Genomic DNA, 22,847 nt, shown 5'->3' with positions numbered 1-22,847 from the left:
CAAACCTCACGATAACACAAATCTTTAGTCGAGTGGTAAAAAAAAAAGTATATATATATATATATATATATATATATATATATATATATATATATATATATATATATATATATATATATATATATATATATATATATATATATATATCAAAAAGAAAAAGACATGACAAAATGAACATTGATAATGGCAGCAGCAGTAAAAATTAAAGTTTCAAATATTATTTTGTTTTTGCATACAATAGTTGTATCCTAAGCTCTCCTAATATACATATACCTAATTACTGTAAATGCGTTCGCATTGGGAATATGGTTTATATGTTAAAAGAATCATAGCCACTTTAGCGCACTGTTACTCAATATACATGATCCGTTTTGGCAAAAGAGTGGTAGAGATATATTAAAGGGGAATTCCACCACTTTTTAACCTCCTATTCATTACCTCCAGTGCTATACCAGTGTCTTCATATGTATGCAAACAGATGATGTATTGTATTGTGCTGGAGTTAATGAATGTAAAAAAGTGGTGTAATGACCCTTTAAGTTTTGTCTTCTTACATGATTCGGGAATAAAATATTGGGGAAGTTGGCCTTCTAAATGGCTATGATTCCTCAACAGAAACGCTGGAGCACAGTCTCAATATAAATGTACTTGTTTGTTTAGTTTTTTCCTCATATAGATAGATAATGTATGAACCGAAAATGTTTTCCTACTCCTCTCTTTTTGTACATTTAGTTTGTTTTTGTTGTTGTTATGATGTTGTTGTTTTTTTTTACAGTGTACGACACACGTAGTTGGATAGGTAAGGGATTGGGTGGGGTGTCTGAGTGGGTGGGCGTCGGCCTTCAGAACATTGGCGTGGCCTATCCGATTACGGGCGTGGTCTGTTGTCAGATCATGGGCCTTGCGTGGGCCTTTAACACCATGGACCTGGTCATTCAGCCATCATATCAGCTCTCAGACCATGGCCTCCCTCCGGGCCCTCAGACCAAAATCTTGGACTCCGGGCCCTATCAGACCATGGCACGGTAGGGCCCCTGCATTTTGAGGAACTGGATAATGAAGGAGGGGCCCCCGGCCACGATCTGCGGGGGCAGGTGGCTGAGGGGACAGTTCTCGATGCTCATGATGGACAGCTTGCTGCACAGGGCCAGCTCAAACGGGAGGCTGTGCAGGTTGGGGTTGTCGTTGAGGTACAGCTCCTCCAGGTTCTCCAGTGTACCTAGGATCGAAAGGAGGGAGGGAGGAAAGGGTGGAGAGAGGGATGGAGGGAGATAGTAGGGGTAGAGGATACAGGAGTGTTAGGTTCTGCCTGGAGGCACTGAGACAGATACATAATAATAATAATAATAATAATAATAATAATAATAATAATAATAATAAGCCATTTAGCAGACGCTTTTTATCCAAAGCGACTTACAGTCATGTGTGCATAACATTTTTTACGTATGGATGGTCCCGGGGATCGAACCCACTACCCTGGCGTTACAAGCGCCATAGCGCCATGGTCTACCAACTGACCTACAAAGGACCACATGTAGTTTTCTCTCTATTCTGACAAGTTTAAATATCCATTTGAAAGCTTGTGACCTCCTCCAATAAGATCCTTGTTTCTCAATGACATTTGGAGTTGGGGTGAGGATGGAAGGAATCAAGGAAGGACTTTTGAGATGCACTCCTAATCTGAGTTGTATTTGTATTTATTAGGGATCCCCATTAGCTGCTGCTAAGGCAGCATCTACTCTTCCTGGGGTCCAAACATATTAAAGCACTTACATTACATATAAAACAAAAGATAAAACAGTACATCATATTACATTATTACACCTCTACAATACAAAATGTTTAAAAACCACCATACAACAATATCACAATGTGTACGTATGCATGTGTCTGTACCTTTGTGTACGTCTCTTCACAGTACCCGTTGTTCCATAAGGTGTATTTTTACCTGTTTTTTAAAAATCTGTTTCTACTGCTTGCATCCGTTACCTGATGTGGAATAGAGTTCCATGTAGTCATGGCTCTATATAGTACTGTGCGCCTCCCATAGTGTGTTCTGGACTTGGGGACTGTGAAGAGACCTCTGGTAGCATGTCTTGTGGGGTATGCATGGGTGTCCGAGCTGTGTGCTAGTATTTTAAATAGACAGCTCGGTACATTCAGCATGTAGCCTGGGTACCAGTCTTTTTCTGTATGTTTGGCAAATGACACAGAGTACAAGGAGTGGTCTTAGCAGAAACAGACCGGTACCCAGGCTGAGTGGTATGAGGTAAAATGTATTTACCAATCTCCTCCGGCAGGTGCTGCAGCAGGTTCTCTCCCAGACCCAGGTGGGTGAGGTTGGTGAGGTGACCGATCCCACGGGGCAACGTGGTCAGCTGATTATTGGTCAACACTAATTTCTGATAGGATACAAGCAAAAATGGAATGTCGATATCACACCATGGAAACCCTGATGAAGACACCTTAGCTGTCGAAACGTTGTTAATAAATTATTGTTCAAAACATCCTGGAGATATAAAAATAGTTTATTTAAAAAGGTCCAATGCAGCCGTTCAATATCAAATTGTTTCTGATTATTTTTTATCATTTTAATTCAAAACAAACAAAAATAGATTCTTAGCCAAGAGTGTCTGGGAGTGGTCTGAGTGGGGAGGGGAAAAGCTCTTATTGGTTTGGAACTCTTTCTTATTGGTCTATTAACTAATTTACCACTTGGTGATGTCACCAGGCAGGCCAAAACTCCAATCCACCAAAACAGGCTGAAATTTCAGGCGGTCTTTTCAAACAGCATTATCATAATTTTCACAATTTCACAGCATTATTCCAACTTTATAGTGTGGAAATACACTAAATGACCAAAAGTATGTGGACACCTGCTCGTCGAACATCTCATTCCAACATCATGGGCATTAATATGGAGTTGGTCCCCCCTTTGCTGCTATGACAGCCTCCACTCTTCTGGGAAGGCTTTCCACTAGATGTTGGAACATTGCTGTGGGGACTTGCTTCCATTCAGCCACAAGAGCATTAGTGAGGTCGGGCACTGATGTTGGGCGATTAGGCCTGGCTCACAGTTGGCATTCCAATTCATCCCAAAGGTATTTGATGGGGACTGCCAGATGGTGAAGCGTGATTCATCACTCCAGAGAATGCGTTTCCACTGCTCCAGAGTCCAATGGCGGCAAGCTTTACACCACTCCAGCCGACGCTTGGCATTGTGATCCTAGGCTTGTGTGCGGCTGCTTGGCCACGGAAACCCATTTCATGAAGCTCCCGACCAACAGTTCTTCTGCTGACGTTGATTCCAGAGGCCGTTTGGAACTCGGTAGTGAGTGTTGCAACCGAGGACAGATTATTTTTACGCTCTACACGCTTCAGTACTCAACGGTCCCGTTCTGTAAGCTTGTGTGGCCTACCACTTCGCGGCTGAGCCGTTGTTGCTCCTAGACGTTTCCACTTCACAATAACAGTTGACCGAAGCAGCTCTAGCAGGGCAGAAATGTTACGAACTGACTTGTTGTAAAGGTGGCATCTTATAATGGTACCATGTTGAAAGTCACTGAGCTCTGCAGTAAGGCCATTCTACTGCCAATGTTTGTCTATGGAGATTGCATGGCGGTGTGCTCGATTTTATACACCCGTCAGCAACGGGTGTGGCTGAAATAGCCGAATCTACTAATTTGAAGGGGTGTCCACATACTTTTGCATATACAGTGCCATCGGAAAGTATTCAGACCCCTTGACTTTTTCCACATTTTGTTAGGTTACAGCCTTATTCTAAAATTGATTAAATTGTTTTTTCCCCTCATCAATCTACACACAATACCCTATAATGACAAAGTAAAAGCAGGTTTTTATATTTTTTTGCAAATGTATTAAAAATAAAAACGGAAATATCACATTTACATAAGTATTCAGACCCTTTACTCAGTACTTTGTTGAAGCACATTTGGCAGAGTCTTCTTGGGTATGACGCTACAAGCTTGGCACACCTGTATTTGGAGGGTTTCTCCCATTCTTCTCTGCAGATCCTCTCCAGCTCTGTCAGGTTGGATGGGGAGCGTTGCTGCACAGCTATTTTCAGGTCTCTCCAGAGATGTTCGATCGGGTTCAATTCCGGGCTCTGGCTGGGCTACTAAAGGACATTCAGAGACTTGTCCCAAAGCCACACCTGCTTGGTCTTGGCTGTGTGCTTAGGGTTGTTGTCCGGTTGGAAGGTGAACCTTCGCCCCAGTCTGAGGTCTTGAGAGCTCTGGAGCAGGTTTTCATCAAGGATCTCTGTACTTTGCTCCATTTATCTTTGCCTTGATCCTGACTAGTTTCCCAGTCCCTGCCACTGAAAAACATCCCCACAGCATGATGCTGCCACCACATGCTTCACCGTAGGGATGGTGCCAGGTTTCCTCCAGATGTGACGCTTGGCATTCAGGCCAAAGAGTTCAATCTTGGTTTCATCAGACCAGAGAATCTTGTTTCTCATGGTCTGAGAGAGTCTTTAGGTGCCTTTTGGAAAACTCCAAGCAGGCTGCGCCTTTTACTGAGGAGTGGCTTCCGTCTGGCCACTCTACCATAAAGGCGTGAATGGTGGAGTGCTGCAGAGATGGTTGTCCTTCTGGAAGGTTCTCCCATCTCCACAGAGGAACTCTGGAGGTCTGTCAGAGTGACCATCGGGTTCTTGGTCACCTCCCTGACCAAGGCCCTTCTCCCCTGATTGCTCAGTTTGGCCTGGCGGCCAGCTCTAGGAAGAGTCTTGGTGGTTCCAAACATCTTCCATTTAAGAATGGAGGCCACTGTGTTCTTGGGGACCTTCAATGGTGCAGAATTTTTTGCCACCCTTCCCCAGATCTGTGCCTCGACACAATCCTGTCTCGGAGCTCTATGGCAATTCCTTCGACCTCGTGGCTTGTTTTTTGCTCTGACATGCACTGTCAACTGTGGGACCTTATATAGACAGGTGTGTGCCTTTCCAAATCATGTCCAATTTTACATTTACATTTACGTCATTTAGCAGACGCTCTTATCCAGAGCGACTTACAAATTGGTGCATTCACCCTATAGCCAGTGGGATAACCACTTTACATTTTTTTTTTTTTTTAGGGGGGGGGGGGGGGGGGGGGGGGTAGAAGGATTACTTTATCCTATCCCAGGTATTCCTTAAAGAGGTGGGGTTTCAAATGTCTCCGGAAGGTGGTGAGTGACTCCGCTGTCCTGGCGTCGTGAGGGAGCTTGTTCCACCATTGGGGTGCCAGAGCAGCGAACAGTTTTGACTGGGCTGAGCGGGAACTATGCTTCCGCAGAGGAAGGGGAGCCAGCAGGCCAGAGGTGGATGAACGCAATGCCCTCGTTTGAATTTACCACAGGTGGACTCCAATCAAGTTGTAGAAACATCTCAAGGATGATCAATGAAACAGGATGCACCTGAGCTCAATTTCGAGTCTCAGAGCAAAGGTCTGAATACTTATGTAATTAAGGTATTTGTTTTTTATTTTAAATAAATGTGCAACATTTTCTAAAAACCTGTTTTTGCTTTGTCATTGTGGGGTAGTGTGTATATTGATTGACTTTATTTCTTTTTTTGAGGGGAAAACACAATTTAATCCATTTTAGAATAAGGCTGTAACGTAACAAAATGTGGAGAAAGTCAAGGAAAATCACATTTTTGAATGCATTGGGCCTTTAAAAGTAGAAGAAAGATTACTTATGTCAATGAAATTCCTCATCACAGCACTACAGTATCACTACATTTGGTAGTGGTCTTTGAATGGTTTATAACTCAACACATTTTAGTTAAAGGTAGGCCTAAATGCTTAGGTGACAGTGTAGGGAATTAGCATAATAGTATCAAACCTGTAAATCTTTCAGGTAAGCAATTTCATTCGGGAGCGATTCCAACTTGTTCTCCTCCAAGTCGAGCTCCCGTAGTTTCCTCAGGTTGCCAATACCATGTGGCAACTTCTTGAGAAGATTGTTGGACAATATCAAGACCTGTGAACAAAACAACAGAGATGTTTCAGAACACTGAACGGAACATTAAAACACTGAAGCGAACCGTCACAACCTGTAGCTTGTGTTAGACTTTAAAATAACTAAATAGTTGATAAACTATGTTGAAAAGGGAGTGATAATCATTTAGATTTTCGGGTCAGTTTGAATAATGTAGGAACTGAAGATGGCATCAGAAAAGCAGTAAGTCAATTTTTCAGGAAAGATCCCAGAATTCTATTTAGGCCACACCTCGAGCGAAACGAGTCCGCAGATGTCCTCGGGGATCTTTGTCAGCTGATTAGTGGCCAGGTTGAGCTCCACCATACTGGTCCACGTGCCAAAGTCTAGCGGCAGAGACGTCAACTGGTTGTCCTGAAATACAACAACGATATTGACAATCCACAACGGACAACGATTCCAGAACCAGAGCAGAAGGAAGACTTTGTTCAATAAGGTTAAGTGGATAATGTTGCTCACGTCAGCTATTTACCTAAGCAAGCACCATCACCAACCATTGTAAACCTTAAAGGGAAAGTTCGGGATTTTGGCAATGAGTCCCTTTATCTACTTCTTCAGAGTCAGATGAAATCATGGATACCATTTTTATGTCCCTGTAGAGTTCCAGTCATTGCGCTAACGCTAGTTAGCATTGGCTCGAGAAACTACCTCTAACTTCCTTCATACTGGACGCAGATACATACAAATGGTATTCACGACCGTTGGGAAGTAGATAAAGGGCTTTATTGCCAAAATCTCCAACTATCCCTTTAACATCAGAAGAAAGAGCCACATTGACCTGCCTACATAATGTCTGGGACTATTGTCTTGGTCCCCTTACTAGAAGTCATCAAAAAAGAGGGAAGGAGACGACAACAAGTAGCAATGGACAGCATTACCTTCATGTTGAGTTTGCTGAGGACTTTGGCCCTGGAGAAGATTCCGAAGGGGATCTTGTTAATGCGGTTGTGCTCCATGTTGAGAGAGTAGATGGTGGAGAACTGGGAGGGCCCTCCCACCGGGTAGGACTGGAAACAGTTCCTCGCCAGGGTTAGACTGGTCAGATTCACCAGACTAGACAGGAGACCCTGGGATAGAGAGAAGGAGGAGGTGGTAGACAGATAGATAGATAGATATGCTTTATCTCTAACAATTCCATTAAATTCAATAATCAATAAAAGCACCACTCACTTCTGGCAACACGGAGATGTTGTTGTTTTCTAGGTTGAGCTCTTCCAGTTCTCTGCACTTAGCTAGCGACCTGGGGATGGCTGACAACCGGTTGTACCGCAGACCCAAGCGGTTTATGCTTGACAAGTTACCTGCAACGAGAAAAGGTTAAGTACAAAAATGACAATAAACAAAGTCAGATGTTAGATATCATGTTAAGCGTTTCAAATGTATGTAATGTATGTATTGGCTGGTGCAATCAAATTTCCCCTCTGGGGGATCAATAAAGTACTATCTTAAATACCAGCACTTGCAGTTCCTAAAACTGTAGATTATACCATTTCTGAGAATGTTCAAAAGTTTTATCCTAAAAACTACACCTAGTCATCACAATGTACAGTTAAGAATGTGCACTGTACAGCTGTGTCAGTATTGGTATCATGTAGGCTAAGTATAGGCAGATTATTGCCCAAATTGCATTGAGAGAACATTGCTGACTGCTGAGGTCCCAGTCAGTCTCACCTATAGTTTCTGGTAGGTCCAGTAGCTCGTTGTGCTGTAGGTCGAGGTTGGTGATCTGTGTGCAGTTGCCGATCTCCTTGGGTAGGTGTTCCAGCTGGTTATGGGCTACGTCTAGGGTGATGAGGTTACAGAGCTCCCCTGCAGAGAGGCAGGGCCAATACAACCGAGTCAACACACGAACGTGACTCATCTGGACAAGAACCGCAATCAGAGTTATCAAAAGACTGGTTTAGTTTACAGCTTCCGCTTCTTCACAACACTGCAGCAATGTCTTCTGTAATGCCGGGTTTACACTACAAGACTTTCAAAATCCTAACATCGCTGAGCCTCTCACATTTAACGACCGTCTTTCCTGTAGTTTTTTGTCTTGCCAACGTCGTGGTGCGCACACTAAACGACGTGGCACAGACGGGGTTCACACTTTACAACAGGGTTCTTCAATTCCGGTCCTGGAGGGCCGAAACACCTCTGTTTTTCATCCTCTCCTTCTAATCAGGGGCTAATTCAGACCTGGGACACCAGGTGAGTGCAATTAACTACCAGGTAGAAATAAAAAAACTGAAGTGTTTCGGCCCTCCAGGACCGGAATTGAAGAACCCTGCTTTACAAGATACTTCACTTGGTCGTGAGGATTCTCTATACCACGCTGTCTCTCCAAAACAATGATGCGTTTAGATAGTTAACGTAGCTACAACAAGCTGTGGCTGAAACAAGCCTCAAACGTTTTCAGTCAGACATTCACGCTTGCCATACAGAGTTGAAATATCTAGCCAATACATTTTGAATGGAATAACATTGGTAGTGAACTTCAGAGCTGTAACGATTTGATACTTTGGCTTTGGTTAAAGGCATGTACAAACGCATACTAGTAGTAGTTATCACTCCTGATGGAGAGTCTACACATTCTTGGTGATGTGATGCAACATCATCATCATCTCACTGGCGAGCTCTCATTGGCTAGTGCTGATCACCATTCCCAAAACGTGTCATTGCACAACTCACACTACAAGAGCATTGCAGATTTTGTGCTGATAAAATCAAACACGTTAAAAAATATCGGGACGTCTGGGATGGCCCAAAGACGGGATCGGTAGCACTCAGATTGCATCTCTGACCTCGCTCACATTAAACGAGCGTCGGTGACGGCTGCGCGCCCCAAGTACGCAAAGCATGGGGATTTGTCTCCGATCTCAAAAACTGATCTGGGACAGCTACAATCAGGGCCAAAATAGTGTGGTGTACCTCCCGGCTTAAGGTGGGCAAAAATTACAGATACATCGTCATTGTCATCAAGAACCCAATATGCCAGCCTCGATCCCTCCCTCCCTCCCTCCTCCTCCCCCCCACTCACATCTCCCTCCCTCCCTCCTCCTTCCCCCCACTCACATCTCCTTCCATCCTCCTTCCCCCCACTCACATCTCCCTCCCTCCTCCCCCCCACTCACATCTCCCTCCCTCCCTCCTCACATCTCCCTCCCTCCCCCCCACGCAGCCATCTCCCGCTCTCCTTTTTCTCCCCCACTCACCCATCTCCCTCCCTCCTTCCCCCCTACTCACATCTCCCCCCCACTCACATCTCCCTCCCTCCCCCCACTCACATCTCCCTCCCTCCCTCCCTCCCCCCACTCACATCTCCCTCTTCCTTCCCCCCACTCACATCTCCCTCTTCCTTCCCCCCACTCACATCTCCCTCCCTCCCTCCCTCCCTCCTCCTTTCCCCACTCACAGCTCCCTCCCTCCCTCCTTTCCCCACTCACATCTCTTTTCCCCTCCCCTCCCCCCACTCACATCTCCTTTTCCTCCCCCACTCCCCCATATCCCTCCCTCCTTCTCCCCATTCACCTTTCTCCCCCCACGCAACCTTCTCCCTCTTTCCTTTTCCTCCCCCACTCACCCATCTCCCTCCCTCCCCCCACTCACATCTCCCTTCCTCCTCCTTCCCCTTCTCACATCTCCCTCCCCCCTCCCACTCACATCGCCCTCCCTCTTCCCTCACTCACATCTCCCTCCCTCCTCCTTCCCCCCACTCACATCTCCCTCTCTCCTTTTCCTCCCCCACTCACCCATATCCCTCCCTCCTCCTCCCCCCACGCAACCATCTCCCTCCACTAACCCATCTCCCTCCTCCTCCCCCATCTCCCTCATTCACCTATCTCGGCGGGCAGCTGTTTGATCTTGTTCTCACGGATGCTGAGCATGGTCAACTTCGCCAGGTTCCGGATGTCCCTCTCCACCGCCGTGATCCGGTTGAACCTCAGGTACAGCGTGGTCAGCGACGTCACCCGGTAAACCACCGCCGGTATCTCCCTCAGTTTGTTATGCCGCAGGTCCAGCATCCTCAACTTCTTCAGGGAGTCCAAGGACTCTGGTAGGCTGGTTAGAGAGTTCTCACTCAGGGCTAAGGTGACCAGGCCAGACAGGCAGCCCACCTCTGAGGGGAGGCTCTGGAGCTTGTTGCTGTACAGGTAGAGCTCAGCCAGCTGGGTGAGTTCCTTTATGGAGGTGGGTAATATGTGGATGGAACGCTTGGACAGGTCCAGACGCATGGAGTTCTCCTCACGGCACTTGTTGAGCTCTTTGATCACCTGGGATTGGGAAAGTTATAATATGTCCATGTTACTGAATACACGTTATGTCAGTGTTTCCCAAACTCAGTCCTGAGGACCCACGGTTAGTTTTTTTGCCCTAGCACTACACAGCTGATCAACAAGCTAAGATTATTTGAATGAACGGTGTAGTGCTAAAGCAAAAAACTAAATGTGCCCCCCTTGGGGTCCCCAGGACCGAGTTTGAGAAATGCTGTGTTGTGTGACAAATGTAGAATAATAATAAATTAGACAGAGTTTTTTCTGGATCAAAATTGGGCTTAGGTGGTGTGCGTGGCGGAGGCGTAGCCATGGTGTGGACGCCAACCCAATTTTTTTGACATATCTACACATTTTGCCATGTAGCGGAGATGAAACTTTGCAATTTTAAAGCTAATTTCCTGCAATTCTACACATTTTGCCATGGCTTATGCTACCGGAGTGACACAAACATCATAACAAAATCAATAGGAGCCCCATACCATGACACAAACAATCCTGTATGCATCATTTTGGGAATTTGACAGATTTTTTGTTCTCAGAGATGATCTTATTGAAAAGTATATCGGTCCATTATCTTTTATACATACTTTACATCTGTATCTGAAAGTTATTTCCCCACTCCCCCCTCCTGAAGAAAAAGGAATTGTCCGTAGAGCGCCGAGACAGGATTGTGTCGAGGCACAGATCTGGGGAAGGGTACCAAAACATTTCCGCAGCATTGAAGGTCCCCAAGAACACAGTGGCCTCCATCATTCTTAAATGGAAGAAGTTTGGAACCACCAAGACTCTTCCTAGAGCTGGCCGCCCGGCCAAACTGAGCAATCAGGGGAGAAGGTCCTTGGTCAGGGAGGTGACCAAGAACCCGATGGTCACTCTGACAGAGCTCCTTACGGACAATTCCTTCGACCTCATGGCTTGGTTTTTGCTGACATGCACTGTCAACTGTGGGACCTCAGGTGTGTGCTTTTCCAAATCCTGTCCACAGGTGGACTCCAATTAAGTTGTAGAAACATCTCAAGGATGATCAATGGAAATAGGATGCACCTAAGGTCAACTTCGAGTCTCATAGCAAAGGGTCTGAATACTTATGTAAATAAGGTATCTGTTTTGTTTTCTTCAATCAATTTGGAAACATTTCTAACAACCTGTTTTCGCTTTGTCATTAAGGGGTATTGTGTGTAGATTGCTGACAAAAAATGTTTTATTTAATCAATTTTAGAATAAGGCTGTAACGTAACAAAATGTGGAAAAAGTTAAGGGGTCTGAATACTTTCCGAAGGCACTGTATAAATATATATATCACACACACAAACTGAACAAAAATATAAATGCAACAATTTCAAAGATTTTACTGAGTTACAGTTCATAAAGAAATCAGTCAATTTAAATAAATTCATTAGGCCCTAATCTATGGATTCCACATGACTGGGAATACAGATATGCATCTGTTGGTCACAAATACCTTTAAAAAAAGTAGGGGCGTGGATCAGAAAACCAGTCAATATCTAGTGTGACCACCATTTGCCTCATGCAGCGCGACACATCTCCTTCGCATAGAGTTGATCAGGCTGTTGATTGTGGCCTGTGGAATGTTTTCCCACTCGTCTTCAATGGCTGTGCGAAGTTGCTGGGTATTGGCGGGAACTGGAACACGCTGTCATACACGTTGATCCAGAGCATCCCACACATGCTCAATGGGTGACGTCTGATGAGTATGCAGGCCATAGAAGAACTGGGCCATTTCCAGCTTCCAGGAATTGTGTACAGATCCTTGTGACATGTGGCCGTGCATTATCATGCTGAAACATGAGGTGATGGCGACGGATCAATGGTAGACAATGGGCCTCAGGATCTCATCACGGTATCCCTGTGCATTAAAATTGCCATTGATCAAATGCAATCGTGTTCGTTGTCCGTAGCTTATGCCTGCCCATACCATAACCCCACCGCCATCATGAGGCAACGCCATACACATGGTCTGCGGTTCTGAGGCCGGTTGGACGTACTGCCAAATTCTCTAAAATGGCTTATGGTAGAGAAATTAACATTTAATTATCTGGCAACAGCTCTGGTGGACATTCCTGCAGTCAGCATGCCAATTGCAAGCTCCCTCAAAACTTGAGACATCTGTGGCATTGTGTTGTGACAAAACTGCACATTTTAGAGTGGCCTTTTATTGTCCCCAGCACAAGGTGCACCTGTGTAATGACCATGCTGTTTAATCAGCTTCTTGATATGCCACACCTGTGAGGTGGATGGATTTTCTTGGCAAAGGGAAATGCTCACTAACAGGGATGTAAACAAATTTGTGCACAACATTTGAGAGAAATAAGCTTTTGGTGCTGTGGAACACTTCTGGGATCTTTTATTTAAGCTGATGAAACATGGGACCAACACTTTACATGTTGCGTTTATATTTTTGTTTAAGTATATATAGTTGAAGTCGGAAGTTTACATCCACCTTAGCCAAATACATTTAAACTCTGTTTTTCACAATTCCTGACATTTAATCCTAGTAAAAATTCCCTGTCTTAGGTCAGTTAGGATCACCACTTTATTTTAAGAATGTGAAATGTCCAAATAATAGTAGAGAGAATTATTTATTTCAGCTTTTATTTCTTTCATCACATTCCCAGTGGGTCAGAAGTTTACATACACTCAATTAGTATTTGGTAGCATTGCCTTTAAATTGTTTAACTTGGGTCAAACTTTTCGGGTCACCTTCCACAAGCTTCCCACAATACGTTGGGTGAATTTTGGCCCATTCCTCCTGACAGAGCTGGTGTAACTGAGTCAGGTTTGTAGGCCTCCTTGCTCGCACACACTTTTTCAGTTCTGCCCACACATTTTCTATAGGATTGAGGTCAGGGCTTTGTGATGGCCACTCCAATACCTTGACTTTGTTGTCCTTAAGCCATTTTGCCACAACTTTGGAAGTATGCTTGGGGTCATTGTCCATTTGGAAGACCCATTTGTGACCAAGCTTTAACTTCCTGACTGATGTCTTGAGATGTTGCTTCAATATATCCACATAACTTTCCTTCCTCATGATGCCATCTATTTTGTGAAGTGCACCAGTCCCTCCTGCAGCAAAGCACCCCCACAGCATGATGCTACCACCGCCGTGCTTCACGGTTGGGATGGTGTTCTTCGGCTTGCAAGCAGCCCCCTTTTTCCTCCAAACATAACGATGGTCAATATGACCAAACAGTTCTATTTTTGTTTCATCAGACCAGAGGACATTTCAAAAAGTACGATCTTCGTCCCCATGTGCAGTTGCAAACCGTAGTCTGGCTTTTTTATGGTGGTTTTGGAGCAGTGGCTTCTTCCTTGCTGAGCGGCCTTTCAGGTTATGTCGATATAGGACTCGTTTTATTGTGGATATAGATACTTTTGAACCTGTTTCCTCCAGCATCTTCACAAGGTCCTTTGCTGTTGTTCTGGGATTGATTTGCACTTTTCGCACCAAAGTACATTCATCTCTAGGAGACAGAACGCGTCTCCTTCCTGAGCGGTATGACGGCTGCGTGGTCCCATGGTGTTTATACTTGCGTACTATTGTTTGTACAGATGAACATGGTACCTTCAGGCGTTTTGGAAATTGCTACCAAGGATGAACCAGACTTGTGGAGGTCTACAATTAATTTTCTGAGGTCTTGGCTGATGTCTTTTGATTTTCCCATGATGTCAAGCAAAGAGGCACTGAGTTTGAAGGTAGGCCTTGAAATACATCCACAGGTACACCTCCAATTGACTCAAATTATGTAAATTAGCCTATCAGAAGCTTCGAAAGCCATGACATCATTTTCTGGAATTTTCCATGCTGTTTAAAGGCACAGTGAACTTAGTGTATGTAAACTTCTGACCCACTGGAATTGTGATACAGTGAATTATAAGTGAAATAATCTGTCTGTAAACAATTGTTGGAAAAATTACTTGTGTCATGCACAAAGTAGATGTCCTAACCGACTTGCCAAAACTATAGTTTGTTAGCAAGAAATTTGTGGAGTGGTCGCAAGCTCCCTCAAAACTTGAGACATCTGTGGCATTGTGTTGTGACAAAACTGCACATTTTAGAGTGGCCTTTTATTGTCCCCCAGGTTGAAAAACAAGTTTTAAATGACTCCAACCTAAGTGTATGTAAACTTCCGACTTCAACTGTGTGTATATCTATCTATCTATCTATCTATATATATATATATATATATATATTTTTCTTTGCTGTTTTGACATGGGCAGCCGAAAAAACACTTAGGTGGCCCGCCCAGGACTTTTCTTTGCAGAAAAAACCCTGTAATATATGCCATTTAGAAGACACTTTTTTTTTCTTCCGTATTGCATGTATTATAGTGTATTGTTTTTGTGTATATGTCTGCCAACTTCACAAAATGAATTTCCATGTAAATGGACAATAAAGTATATCGTATTGTGCATTCATTTTCTTATGGGTGGCCCCTGCAGGAATCAAACCCCTTGACCCTATTGATGCAAGCGCCATGCTCTACCAACTGCCACATAGGACCCCAATCAGGACCACAATCACAAATAATGTGTCTTATTGATGTGTTTTGTAAAATAACATTCACCCACAATCACAAATAATGTGTATGTTATGATATGTTAGGCTATGTGTTTTGTAATAAAGTATCTTCATCTCATCTCACCTCGGCATTGCTGGACTTCTTACGCGTCCCTGGCGCCGGGTTGGGTCTCTTTATTGTGTTGTCCACGGAGAAGGCGACGGCGGGCGACGCGGAACCGGCATCCTTCTTTCCTTCTTTGGCGTCTTTCCCTTTGGCCTTGGGCTCCTTGCCGCCATCTTTGCCGCCTAAGCCAGCCAGAGCCTTGGCCTCTTTTTCCCTTTCTTTCCCTCCTGTCGGACCTCCTTTCAGGTCCTTCTCTTTCCAGTCTTTGTCTTTGTTACCTAAAGTACTACTCATGGCGTGGACGTGGTTGTCGGTCCCCCTGCGGAGTCTCTCATGGGACCGCAACGCCCCAACTGTCACTCTCCCTGGTTTGTTTGGAGTTTTCCCTCAAAAAAGCGGTCAACCGACAAGTAGGTGTGGAGAGGGATAAGAGTAGGAGACGGCCTTTATAAACACACCCGTTGATACATACCTGTGTAGGCCTATACATTTACAAGTATTTTACTTCACAAATAAATCACTGTGATCCAAGCGGTTTCTTTTCTCTTTTTCGTTTCTCAGAACACCATAGGGGAGTAAATCCTTTGAAGTTGTGACTTGACAGGAGTGGTGGTGGCAGCCATGGGCCACCTAGTTGTTTGAACAGTAGACGATTCCCCTCAGTCTGGTTTGAAGCCAGTTCAGACTAGAAAGGTCATCGAGGTTCTCATCCTTTGGGCTTTTTGAATGCTGTTGAATAAAACATAGACAATGATGAGTCAAAAGGATGTTCAACGTGATCACATTTGAAATTAGTCAAAATCACATTTGATATCTTAGTGAATAGTGGTGGGGATAAAAATTAAAAATATTGTAAAAAATAATTCTACAAAAATGTAACGATATATTTATTGATGATATATCGTATTTAGAGATCGACTGATACAGATTTTTTAGGGGCGATGTCGATAATAAATGTTGGGGGTCAAGGAGGCCGATGGATGATATTTTAGGCCGATATTCAATATCATTAAAAGGGGCAATCAGCAGTTGCTACATTCATTTTTGGACTTAGATATTAATTATATGTACCCATTGATTCTTGAGGAATATAACTTATAAATGCCTCATGAGCTTAGTTCAACTGTTGTACCCCATCAGAACCCAAAATATAAGTTTGTTTTACTCCAATGTTTGTAAACAAACACTATTTAGCCTCAAAACATGATTAAAACTATAATGTTGATATCATGGATGGTCAATCCTTGCATCCATAGCTCTGTCTATGAATTTGAGAGTGATGAAATGTCTCCAGCCCCATCCCTCAGCTGTTTACCGAACCAGGGCTGGGGAGTCTGCTTTACTATTGTTTCTACTACTCTTGATACACTGTGTAAATTAAGATGTAGCCTAGGCCTACTCACAATACAGGGGAATGCATATTCAATAGGAATGTGTGCATATATTGAGTTATTGAGCTTGTTGAGTCTATGGTGCTACAGATTACAAAATCTGTTTGCCTTCCATTTGGGAGTTATATTAGCTTACTGATCAACAACATTTGCATAGAGGCATCACTCCAGCATGTAGGCACTGCTGTTAGTTTGAGAATATAAAATAACATCTATTCATTGCAAATGGGTCCAACGTAACGTCATGATTTGTGATCACGGATGCTTATGAAACTAGTATTTTTTTTGTCATTTTCTGTTATCTAAACAACTCAACTGCCAGGACAAAATTCAAAACAACTCTCTCCATCGCTCATATCACTTGGTGCGGTTTACTGCTACTATGACAACTAGCTCAATGGCGATGGCATTTGCTAGTCACAGTCACTCGCTGTCATTATTTATTTTTTTAAACAGCGCAACAAATCTGAGCCCAGCACAATCAAATCAATCGCAGTCTGACTCCCTCTAGTCATTTGTGTGTCTTAATTATTTCATCAAACAGTGTGCTTAAAGCATCAGACAAGCTCAGTGCATATATTTGAATACATAGAATTGTGAGAATTGCAATAAATATCGTATCGACACCTAAGTATCGTGATATCATATCGTGAGGTCCCTGGCAATTCCCAGCCCTAATAGTGAATAAGCTAGGCCATAGGCAACTTCAACAGGTTGAGTGAGATGACATTGTAAGCCAATTAATGTACTACAATAGCTGCTAGTGATGTTGAGCAAACCTGGTAAGTATGTTGGCCTGACATAACCTAAAAGACTAATTGACAACAAGTGTCAAGAGCTTCAACATCAAAATTATTGATATGAAACCAAGGTCTTGGTTCCTGTCTTTGTTCTGTCCATAGAAATAGATAATCTAGAAAGGGTTTGGAACCTTTAACACTCAGTCTAGTTCTGTGGTTCCATCTCAGAGGCTGTAGTACAGTAGCATCATTTGTTATTTCTTTGTAGTAATAGGCTACAGTATGAAGCCTAATAAAGTCATTGTCTGTTATGCTCTAGGTGTGTGTGTGTGTGTTTGTGTAGTGTAGAAAAAGTGCAGGCGTGGCTACAGATCAGAGCTAAGGGAAAGGTTAGCACTGCCGCTGAGAGAAGTGTGTGTGTGTGTGTGTGTGTGTGTGTGTAATCTTTGGGAGGGAGCGGTCTTCAAAGCACAAGACTCATAAAACTTTTAAGGGTAAAAAGGGGTCCTGTCGATCCCCTTAATGACAAAGAGACAAGCTTAAAGGCCCAATGAAGCAGTTGTTATATCAAATCATTTCTGTAACATTCTCCATTAAAATGGTCAAAAATAAAGAAAATGGCTTCATTAGCAAAAAATAAACTCAAACAAGAATTTGTCTAGGATTGTCTGGGAGTGGTCTGAGTGGGGAAGGGAAATCTGGAAACTAGCTTTTATTGGCATAGGTTTGTAACTCTTTTTGTTATTGATCTATTAACTACTTTTCCCCTGGTGATGTCATCAGGCAAGCTGAATCTCCACCCATGCAAAACCTACTGATTAGAAGGTATTGTATAGATTGTATTTTCAACCAGCAACTATTTTTACAGTGTTAGTTTCATCAGCTGTTGTACAATATGATACAAAACACAGGAAAAACTGAATGTTGACTGCACTGGGCCTTTAATTTATATTTTTTATTTTACCTTTATTTAACTAGGCAAGTCAGTTAAGAACAAATTCTTATTTACAATGACGGCCTACACCGGCCAAACCCGGACGACGCTGGGCCAATTGTGCGCCGCCCTATGGGACTCCCAATCACGGCCGGTTGTGATACAGCCTGGAATCGAACCAGGGGGTCTGTAGTGACGCCTCAAGCACTGAGATGCAGTGCCTTAGACCACTGCGCCACTCGGGAGCCCATAATATTGCTCTGTAGGTACATTTTGTACTGTTCTTCTCAGTAACAGTTATGTTTACTCAACAGCACTGACATATGATAACTGTCAACTCTATTAGGCTACTAATAAAATGAGAGAAAATAGATGGTGAATATAAAAATTACATCAATAAAAATGTGACAGACTGTATACTGTGAACTAGGCCTACAGCAAAGCATCAATCATCGAATGACCTTTGACTCAACCCAGAACTATTATAATGAAATGAGAGAAAGGGGATGGATGTTTAATATCAAAATACATTACTGTATAAAATAATAGTTGGTTGTATCAAAGCAGGCAGCTTCTTTGTGTTTTCTTTTGGGAATGGTCCCTCAAATAGGGTCGTCACTAGTTACCACAGCCACAAAGTCATAAACCCTGCTTATTTTTTCAATTTCTCTTCTTAAAATGTGATTTTAAACCTAACCTTATCCACACTGCTTTTATTTATTTTTATTTCACCTTTATTTAACCAGGTAAGCCAGTTGAGAACAAGTTCTCATTTACAACTGCGACCTGGCCAAGATAAAGCAAGATAACATAAGACCAAAACACTCATTTTTGTTTTCATGTATTTTTACAATATAGACAAATTTGACTGTGGGTGTGGTAACTAGTGGAAACCCCTAAAATAGGGTATTAAGTAGGCTATCAATCATGTCTTGGATAAAGGCAACAATGCAACACAGCACTGGGGTCTGGGGTTGCCTGGCGCCTCATACCTAATTTAATTTTGCTGCTCTACCTATCGGCATGTACATTCAGTCAGACTGCCATCGTAGAAGTCCTTTCTGCTGACGTCAAAGTGAGGGGCGTTGTACAAAACAAGTCATCAGCGATTGGATCATCTCTAACCAATCAGAGTATCAAAGGCAATGGCTATTTCTGAAATGAAGCTTTACCCGCATGCGTTCAGGCTCTGGACCAACCCATCGGTTACTGGGACCAATCAGAACGGTTTGACTGTGTTCGCATTCGAGAAGTCCTCAGGCAGGAGATCAAATCCAGACTCATGGTGGAGAAGAAATGTGAGTGGTCGTGGCCGGAGCGATGTGGATTGGTCGCCAGGCAAAATTTGGGGTGCATCAAGTGTCAGAATCCCAACTATAAACATGGTCACAGAAAGGAGAGGACTAAACTACTGGCCCGCAGTGGGTGTGATGTCATTGTTTGTTTATTCTTTAAAATTCCTCTTCAAAATCATACATGTAGCCAAAGATTTGAAACAAACATGAGCTAGTTAATAATATGCAGGTGACCGAACCGAAGGAGCACTCTCTCTCTCCAACTCCAGAAAAATAACTTGTGGGCGAATTCATGCTGTAGAAAAAGCACATAAGGTCAAGGGTCACGCAGCGCAGCAACTTTCCAGTTATTTTTCATCACTGACTGACACTATAAATGTATCATTCCAGATTCCACTCCATGGAACGGAAACCAGAAAGGAGATGAACCAAGGAGAGGAACCAAGTTTGGGATGAATGACAGGCAGTGCAACAGATGATATACAGAAAATGAGAAGGCTGGACACCATTTTCCTCTGATTATCATGAGGATCCAGCAGCACCCCCATATTTTGGAAATAAATATTTTACATTTTAGTCATTTAGCAGACGCTCTTATCCAGAGCGACTTACAATTATTGAGTGCATACATTTTTCATACTGGCCCCCCATGGGAAATGAACCCACAACCCTTGCGTTGCAAGCGCCATGCTCTACCAACTGAGCTACAGGAGGGCCAATTTTGCTGTGAGCATGGGCATGGGTGAGTGAGCCCATCAACATACCTGTTTTTTCAGTGCACTAGACAATGAAAGAGGCTAATGAAACAGGCTAATGAAAGATAGTTCTGGAACAAAACCTAGGCCCAACTCCATCTGTCAATATTTAAATCCTATAACCTAATCCGTCATCATTGATTTCCTCCACCACCACCACCACCATCATCATCATCACTGTAGCTTTCCTCAATTCACATGCCAATTGTTAAGCCTCTACTGGTATAATGTAGCCTATAGCCACAGTCAGTGGACATCTTGAGCAAAGCAAGCAGTCACTACTACCAATCCTGCCAAGTCTTCCCATGTTGTTGCGTCATATTTGCTCAAGACTGGCCAATTTTCTTCATCTCTGTCCTCTCCTTTTGAGGATTGCATAAGCATACGCATCTTACACCATAGGAATAGAGGGAATAATATATAGGCTTTGATATGATACAATCACCACAATTGTGCAAATACATTTAGCTGCCATATTTGTGCTTGATTGGGGGTTAAGGACTTTGGAACAATCTCCCCATGTTCACTCCTGAATCAATACATGAATGAATGACATACAGTCACAGTTTATTTCTGCTCTCTTTCCCTTGCATATGTTTTTTTATATTACAAAGCATTTAGCTAACTATGTAGGCTTAGCAACTATCTCAAAAATTAGTACAACCAATAGGCCTAATACTACGCAGCTCCTGTAATTTTTCTCTACATTTGACAGTTATGGTAAGAGATGCACTGGTGAGGTGGCAGGCAGCTAGCTACATAACCAGCCAACAGCACAAGCAGGATGTAACCGTGCCAATAACAAATCCGTGGAAAGAGAGATTATCGATAAAACCGGTGCCACAGTTCGTGGAAGTCAAGTTACGTTCCAAGATCACGATTGATTTGCGTAAGAACGAGACACAAGCCAACCTGTGTGTGTCTGATACAGCAGCAAACGGTGGGGTGGTCCTGCTGTTCTTGTCAAAGCCACATAGTTAGCTAGCCAGCCTACGAACTGGCTAACATAAACTAGCTAGTTGGCTATTAAGGGAAAAGTAGCCACAAATAGCTAGCTATTTTTAATGTAGTGTCGCCCTTGTCGTGCTAACAAAACCTGTAAGCAAGCTAGCTAAATCATTTCAACTGGTCATGATATCAAAACACGAAACGTCAACACAGCAAGCTAACGCAGAAGCTAGGCTGGCAAACATTTTTTGCAGCCATTCAGTCAAATCAAGGAGCAAACAACTATGACAACGTCATATGTAGGTAAAATTCTGGTAGTGGAAACAATTATCAGTCTCAGTTGCTAGATGGCCTTTTTATTTATACAAAAAAAACAAGAACACCCGAGCGTTCTGACTGTGCGGTTCCCGTAGGCCCCACCAAAGCAGCTGTCAGACTTGGAACACCGTCCCGACCATTGCGAACTTATCACGGGAAACAAGCTGCAGCAAGGACGCAACCCCACTATCGCGCTGCTCAATACAGTACCTACCGTCTTCAACTGTACTGACACCCAAATAAGGACTATTATGTTAAAATCGTTCTTTAGTTTACATATTGACACTTGGGCATTCGAGGCCGTCTTCTAGCCTAACATTTTCGCAGCGCCCTTTTCTCGCTCTCGTAGTGAAATTAGAAAAAATAAAACACATTCTCAAAACAGCGGCCATTCCGAACGAAGCTTGAACAAAAGAGTGCGTTCTCAGCCTACGGAAAGGCAGTACTGCGTCATCAACCAAGCTAAGCGGATGACAAAGGGGACATTTAAGAACCCTACTATAAAAACATAAGCTTGATTTAAGGGTATATTGAAAGGTTGAAATAATATAACTGTTTTACCTTCAGAGGTGTGACTCGGCCATCCCTGCTTCCTCCTCTTTCCTACTGCTGTTGCTTGGATCCCCTCCCTACGACCAAATTGCGTCACACGCACGCATTACCAATGTATCACGAGACTTGAACAGAAAAAGGTGTTTGGGTGAGCGCAAGGAGTAAGTGAAAGTGGTAAAAAATGTGTAATTAGCTACCTGACATATTTATTGTCATCATTAAAGTGTCAAAGTCAGAAACCCCGGAATATTACAATACCACCTCCAGTATAAATACCTCCACTCCAAGCTTTTTCCTGGGAGTGAAAATGCATGTTTGAAGCAAGCATATATTGCTAGTAGGTTTAGTATAAATTCGTGTATATTCGTATTCAAACAGTTAGTTAGAATAATAATGCACATCCAAAAAGGTTGGATTAGGTCTGCTCCATGAGCATCTATTTTAGCCACTACCAGAGCTGCCAACTCTCATGCATTGGCGGTGAGACACGCATTTGACTATTTTCTCATGCTCTCATGGCACACCTTTTATATCACACGCATTGAAAAGTACTGATTTTATTTGTCTAATTAGTCCATTGTATAGTCAGCGCGTTCACTTTTCAACTGTGCTCCAAATCGTTTTGAAATCGTAGCATCTGCGCCTGCAATTTAACATCACGAGCGGAACCTCTATCGTTGTCTTGTTTTGTCACAGCACTGTGAACCGTGGCAAATTGAAGCATATGATTGGTCTAGTTATGTAAGGCATCAAGGGGATTGGATGCATGTTTTAAAGAAACGCCCCTCAAGATTAGAGTGGAGCTGAATAGAGAGAGAGAACGTTATCCGCTGAGTTGATAAAACTGTAAAAAGAGCACCACCGTAGCGCTGTTTTATGTACAAAGTTGTCAACAAAATTAGGTTGCTGTTACTCCCGTCCTTATTGCAGAATGCAGCCTTTAGACAGCATGTACTAAAATCGATGTAATCCACGTTTGCATTAGTCCCCTCATTTGGTGATT

The 22,847-nt window shown here is 43.2% G+C and overlaps 1 protein-coding gene across 1 annotated transcript; it reads right to left on the bottom strand.

Moving 5' to 3' along the window:
• Nucleotides 1–230: 230 nt before the first annotated feature.
• shoc2 (SHOC2 leucine rich repeat scaffold protein) lies at nucleotides 231–21,922 on the bottom strand. Its single transcript, XM_084198132.1, has 10 exons — nucleotides 21,854–21,922; nucleotides 14,930–15,640; nucleotides 9,827–10,262; nucleotides 7,678–7,815; nucleotides 7,177–7,307; nucleotides 6,885–7,073; nucleotides 6,238–6,360; nucleotides 5,851–5,988; nucleotides 2,285–2,402; nucleotides 231–1,219 (listed from the first exon to the last, which is right to left on the bottom strand). Exons 2-10 carry the CDS (start codon nucleotides 15,203–15,205, stop codon nucleotides 1,011–1,013), a joined length of 1,758 nt encoding a protein of 585 aa, XP_084054258.1. The 5' UTR covers nucleotides 15,206–15,640; nucleotides 21,854–21,922; the 3' UTR covers nucleotides 231–1,010.
• Between the last annotated feature and the right edge of the window lie 925 nt (nucleotides 21,923–22,847).

This window comes from Coregonus lavaretus (genome assembly GCF_964263955.1).
Source record: "Coregonus lavaretus genome assembly, contig: HAP1_SCAFFOLD_679, whole genome shotgun sequence".
NCBI classification, from domain to species: Eukaryota; Metazoa; Chordata; class Actinopteri; order Salmoniformes; family Salmonidae; genus Coregonus; species Coregonus lavaretus.
This window is presented reverse-complemented; position numbering and strand designations above follow the sequence as displayed.

Bases quoted from the DNA above. Each gene is read 5' to 3' on its own strand.
- shoc2 (XM_084198132.1), bottom strand. From the start codon at position 15,205: ATGAGTAGTACTTTAGGTAACAAAGACAAAGACTGGAAAGAGAAGGAC. The intron at 10,263-14,929 runs GTGAGATGAGAT...TCCCAATCCCAG, and splicing joins AGAAGTCCAGCAATGCCGAG to GTGATCAAAGAGCTCAACAA. The intron at 7,816-9,826 runs GTGAATGAGGGA...GCCTCTCTGCAG, and splicing joins ACAGCTGCCCGCCGAGATAG to GGGAGCTCTGTAACCTCATC.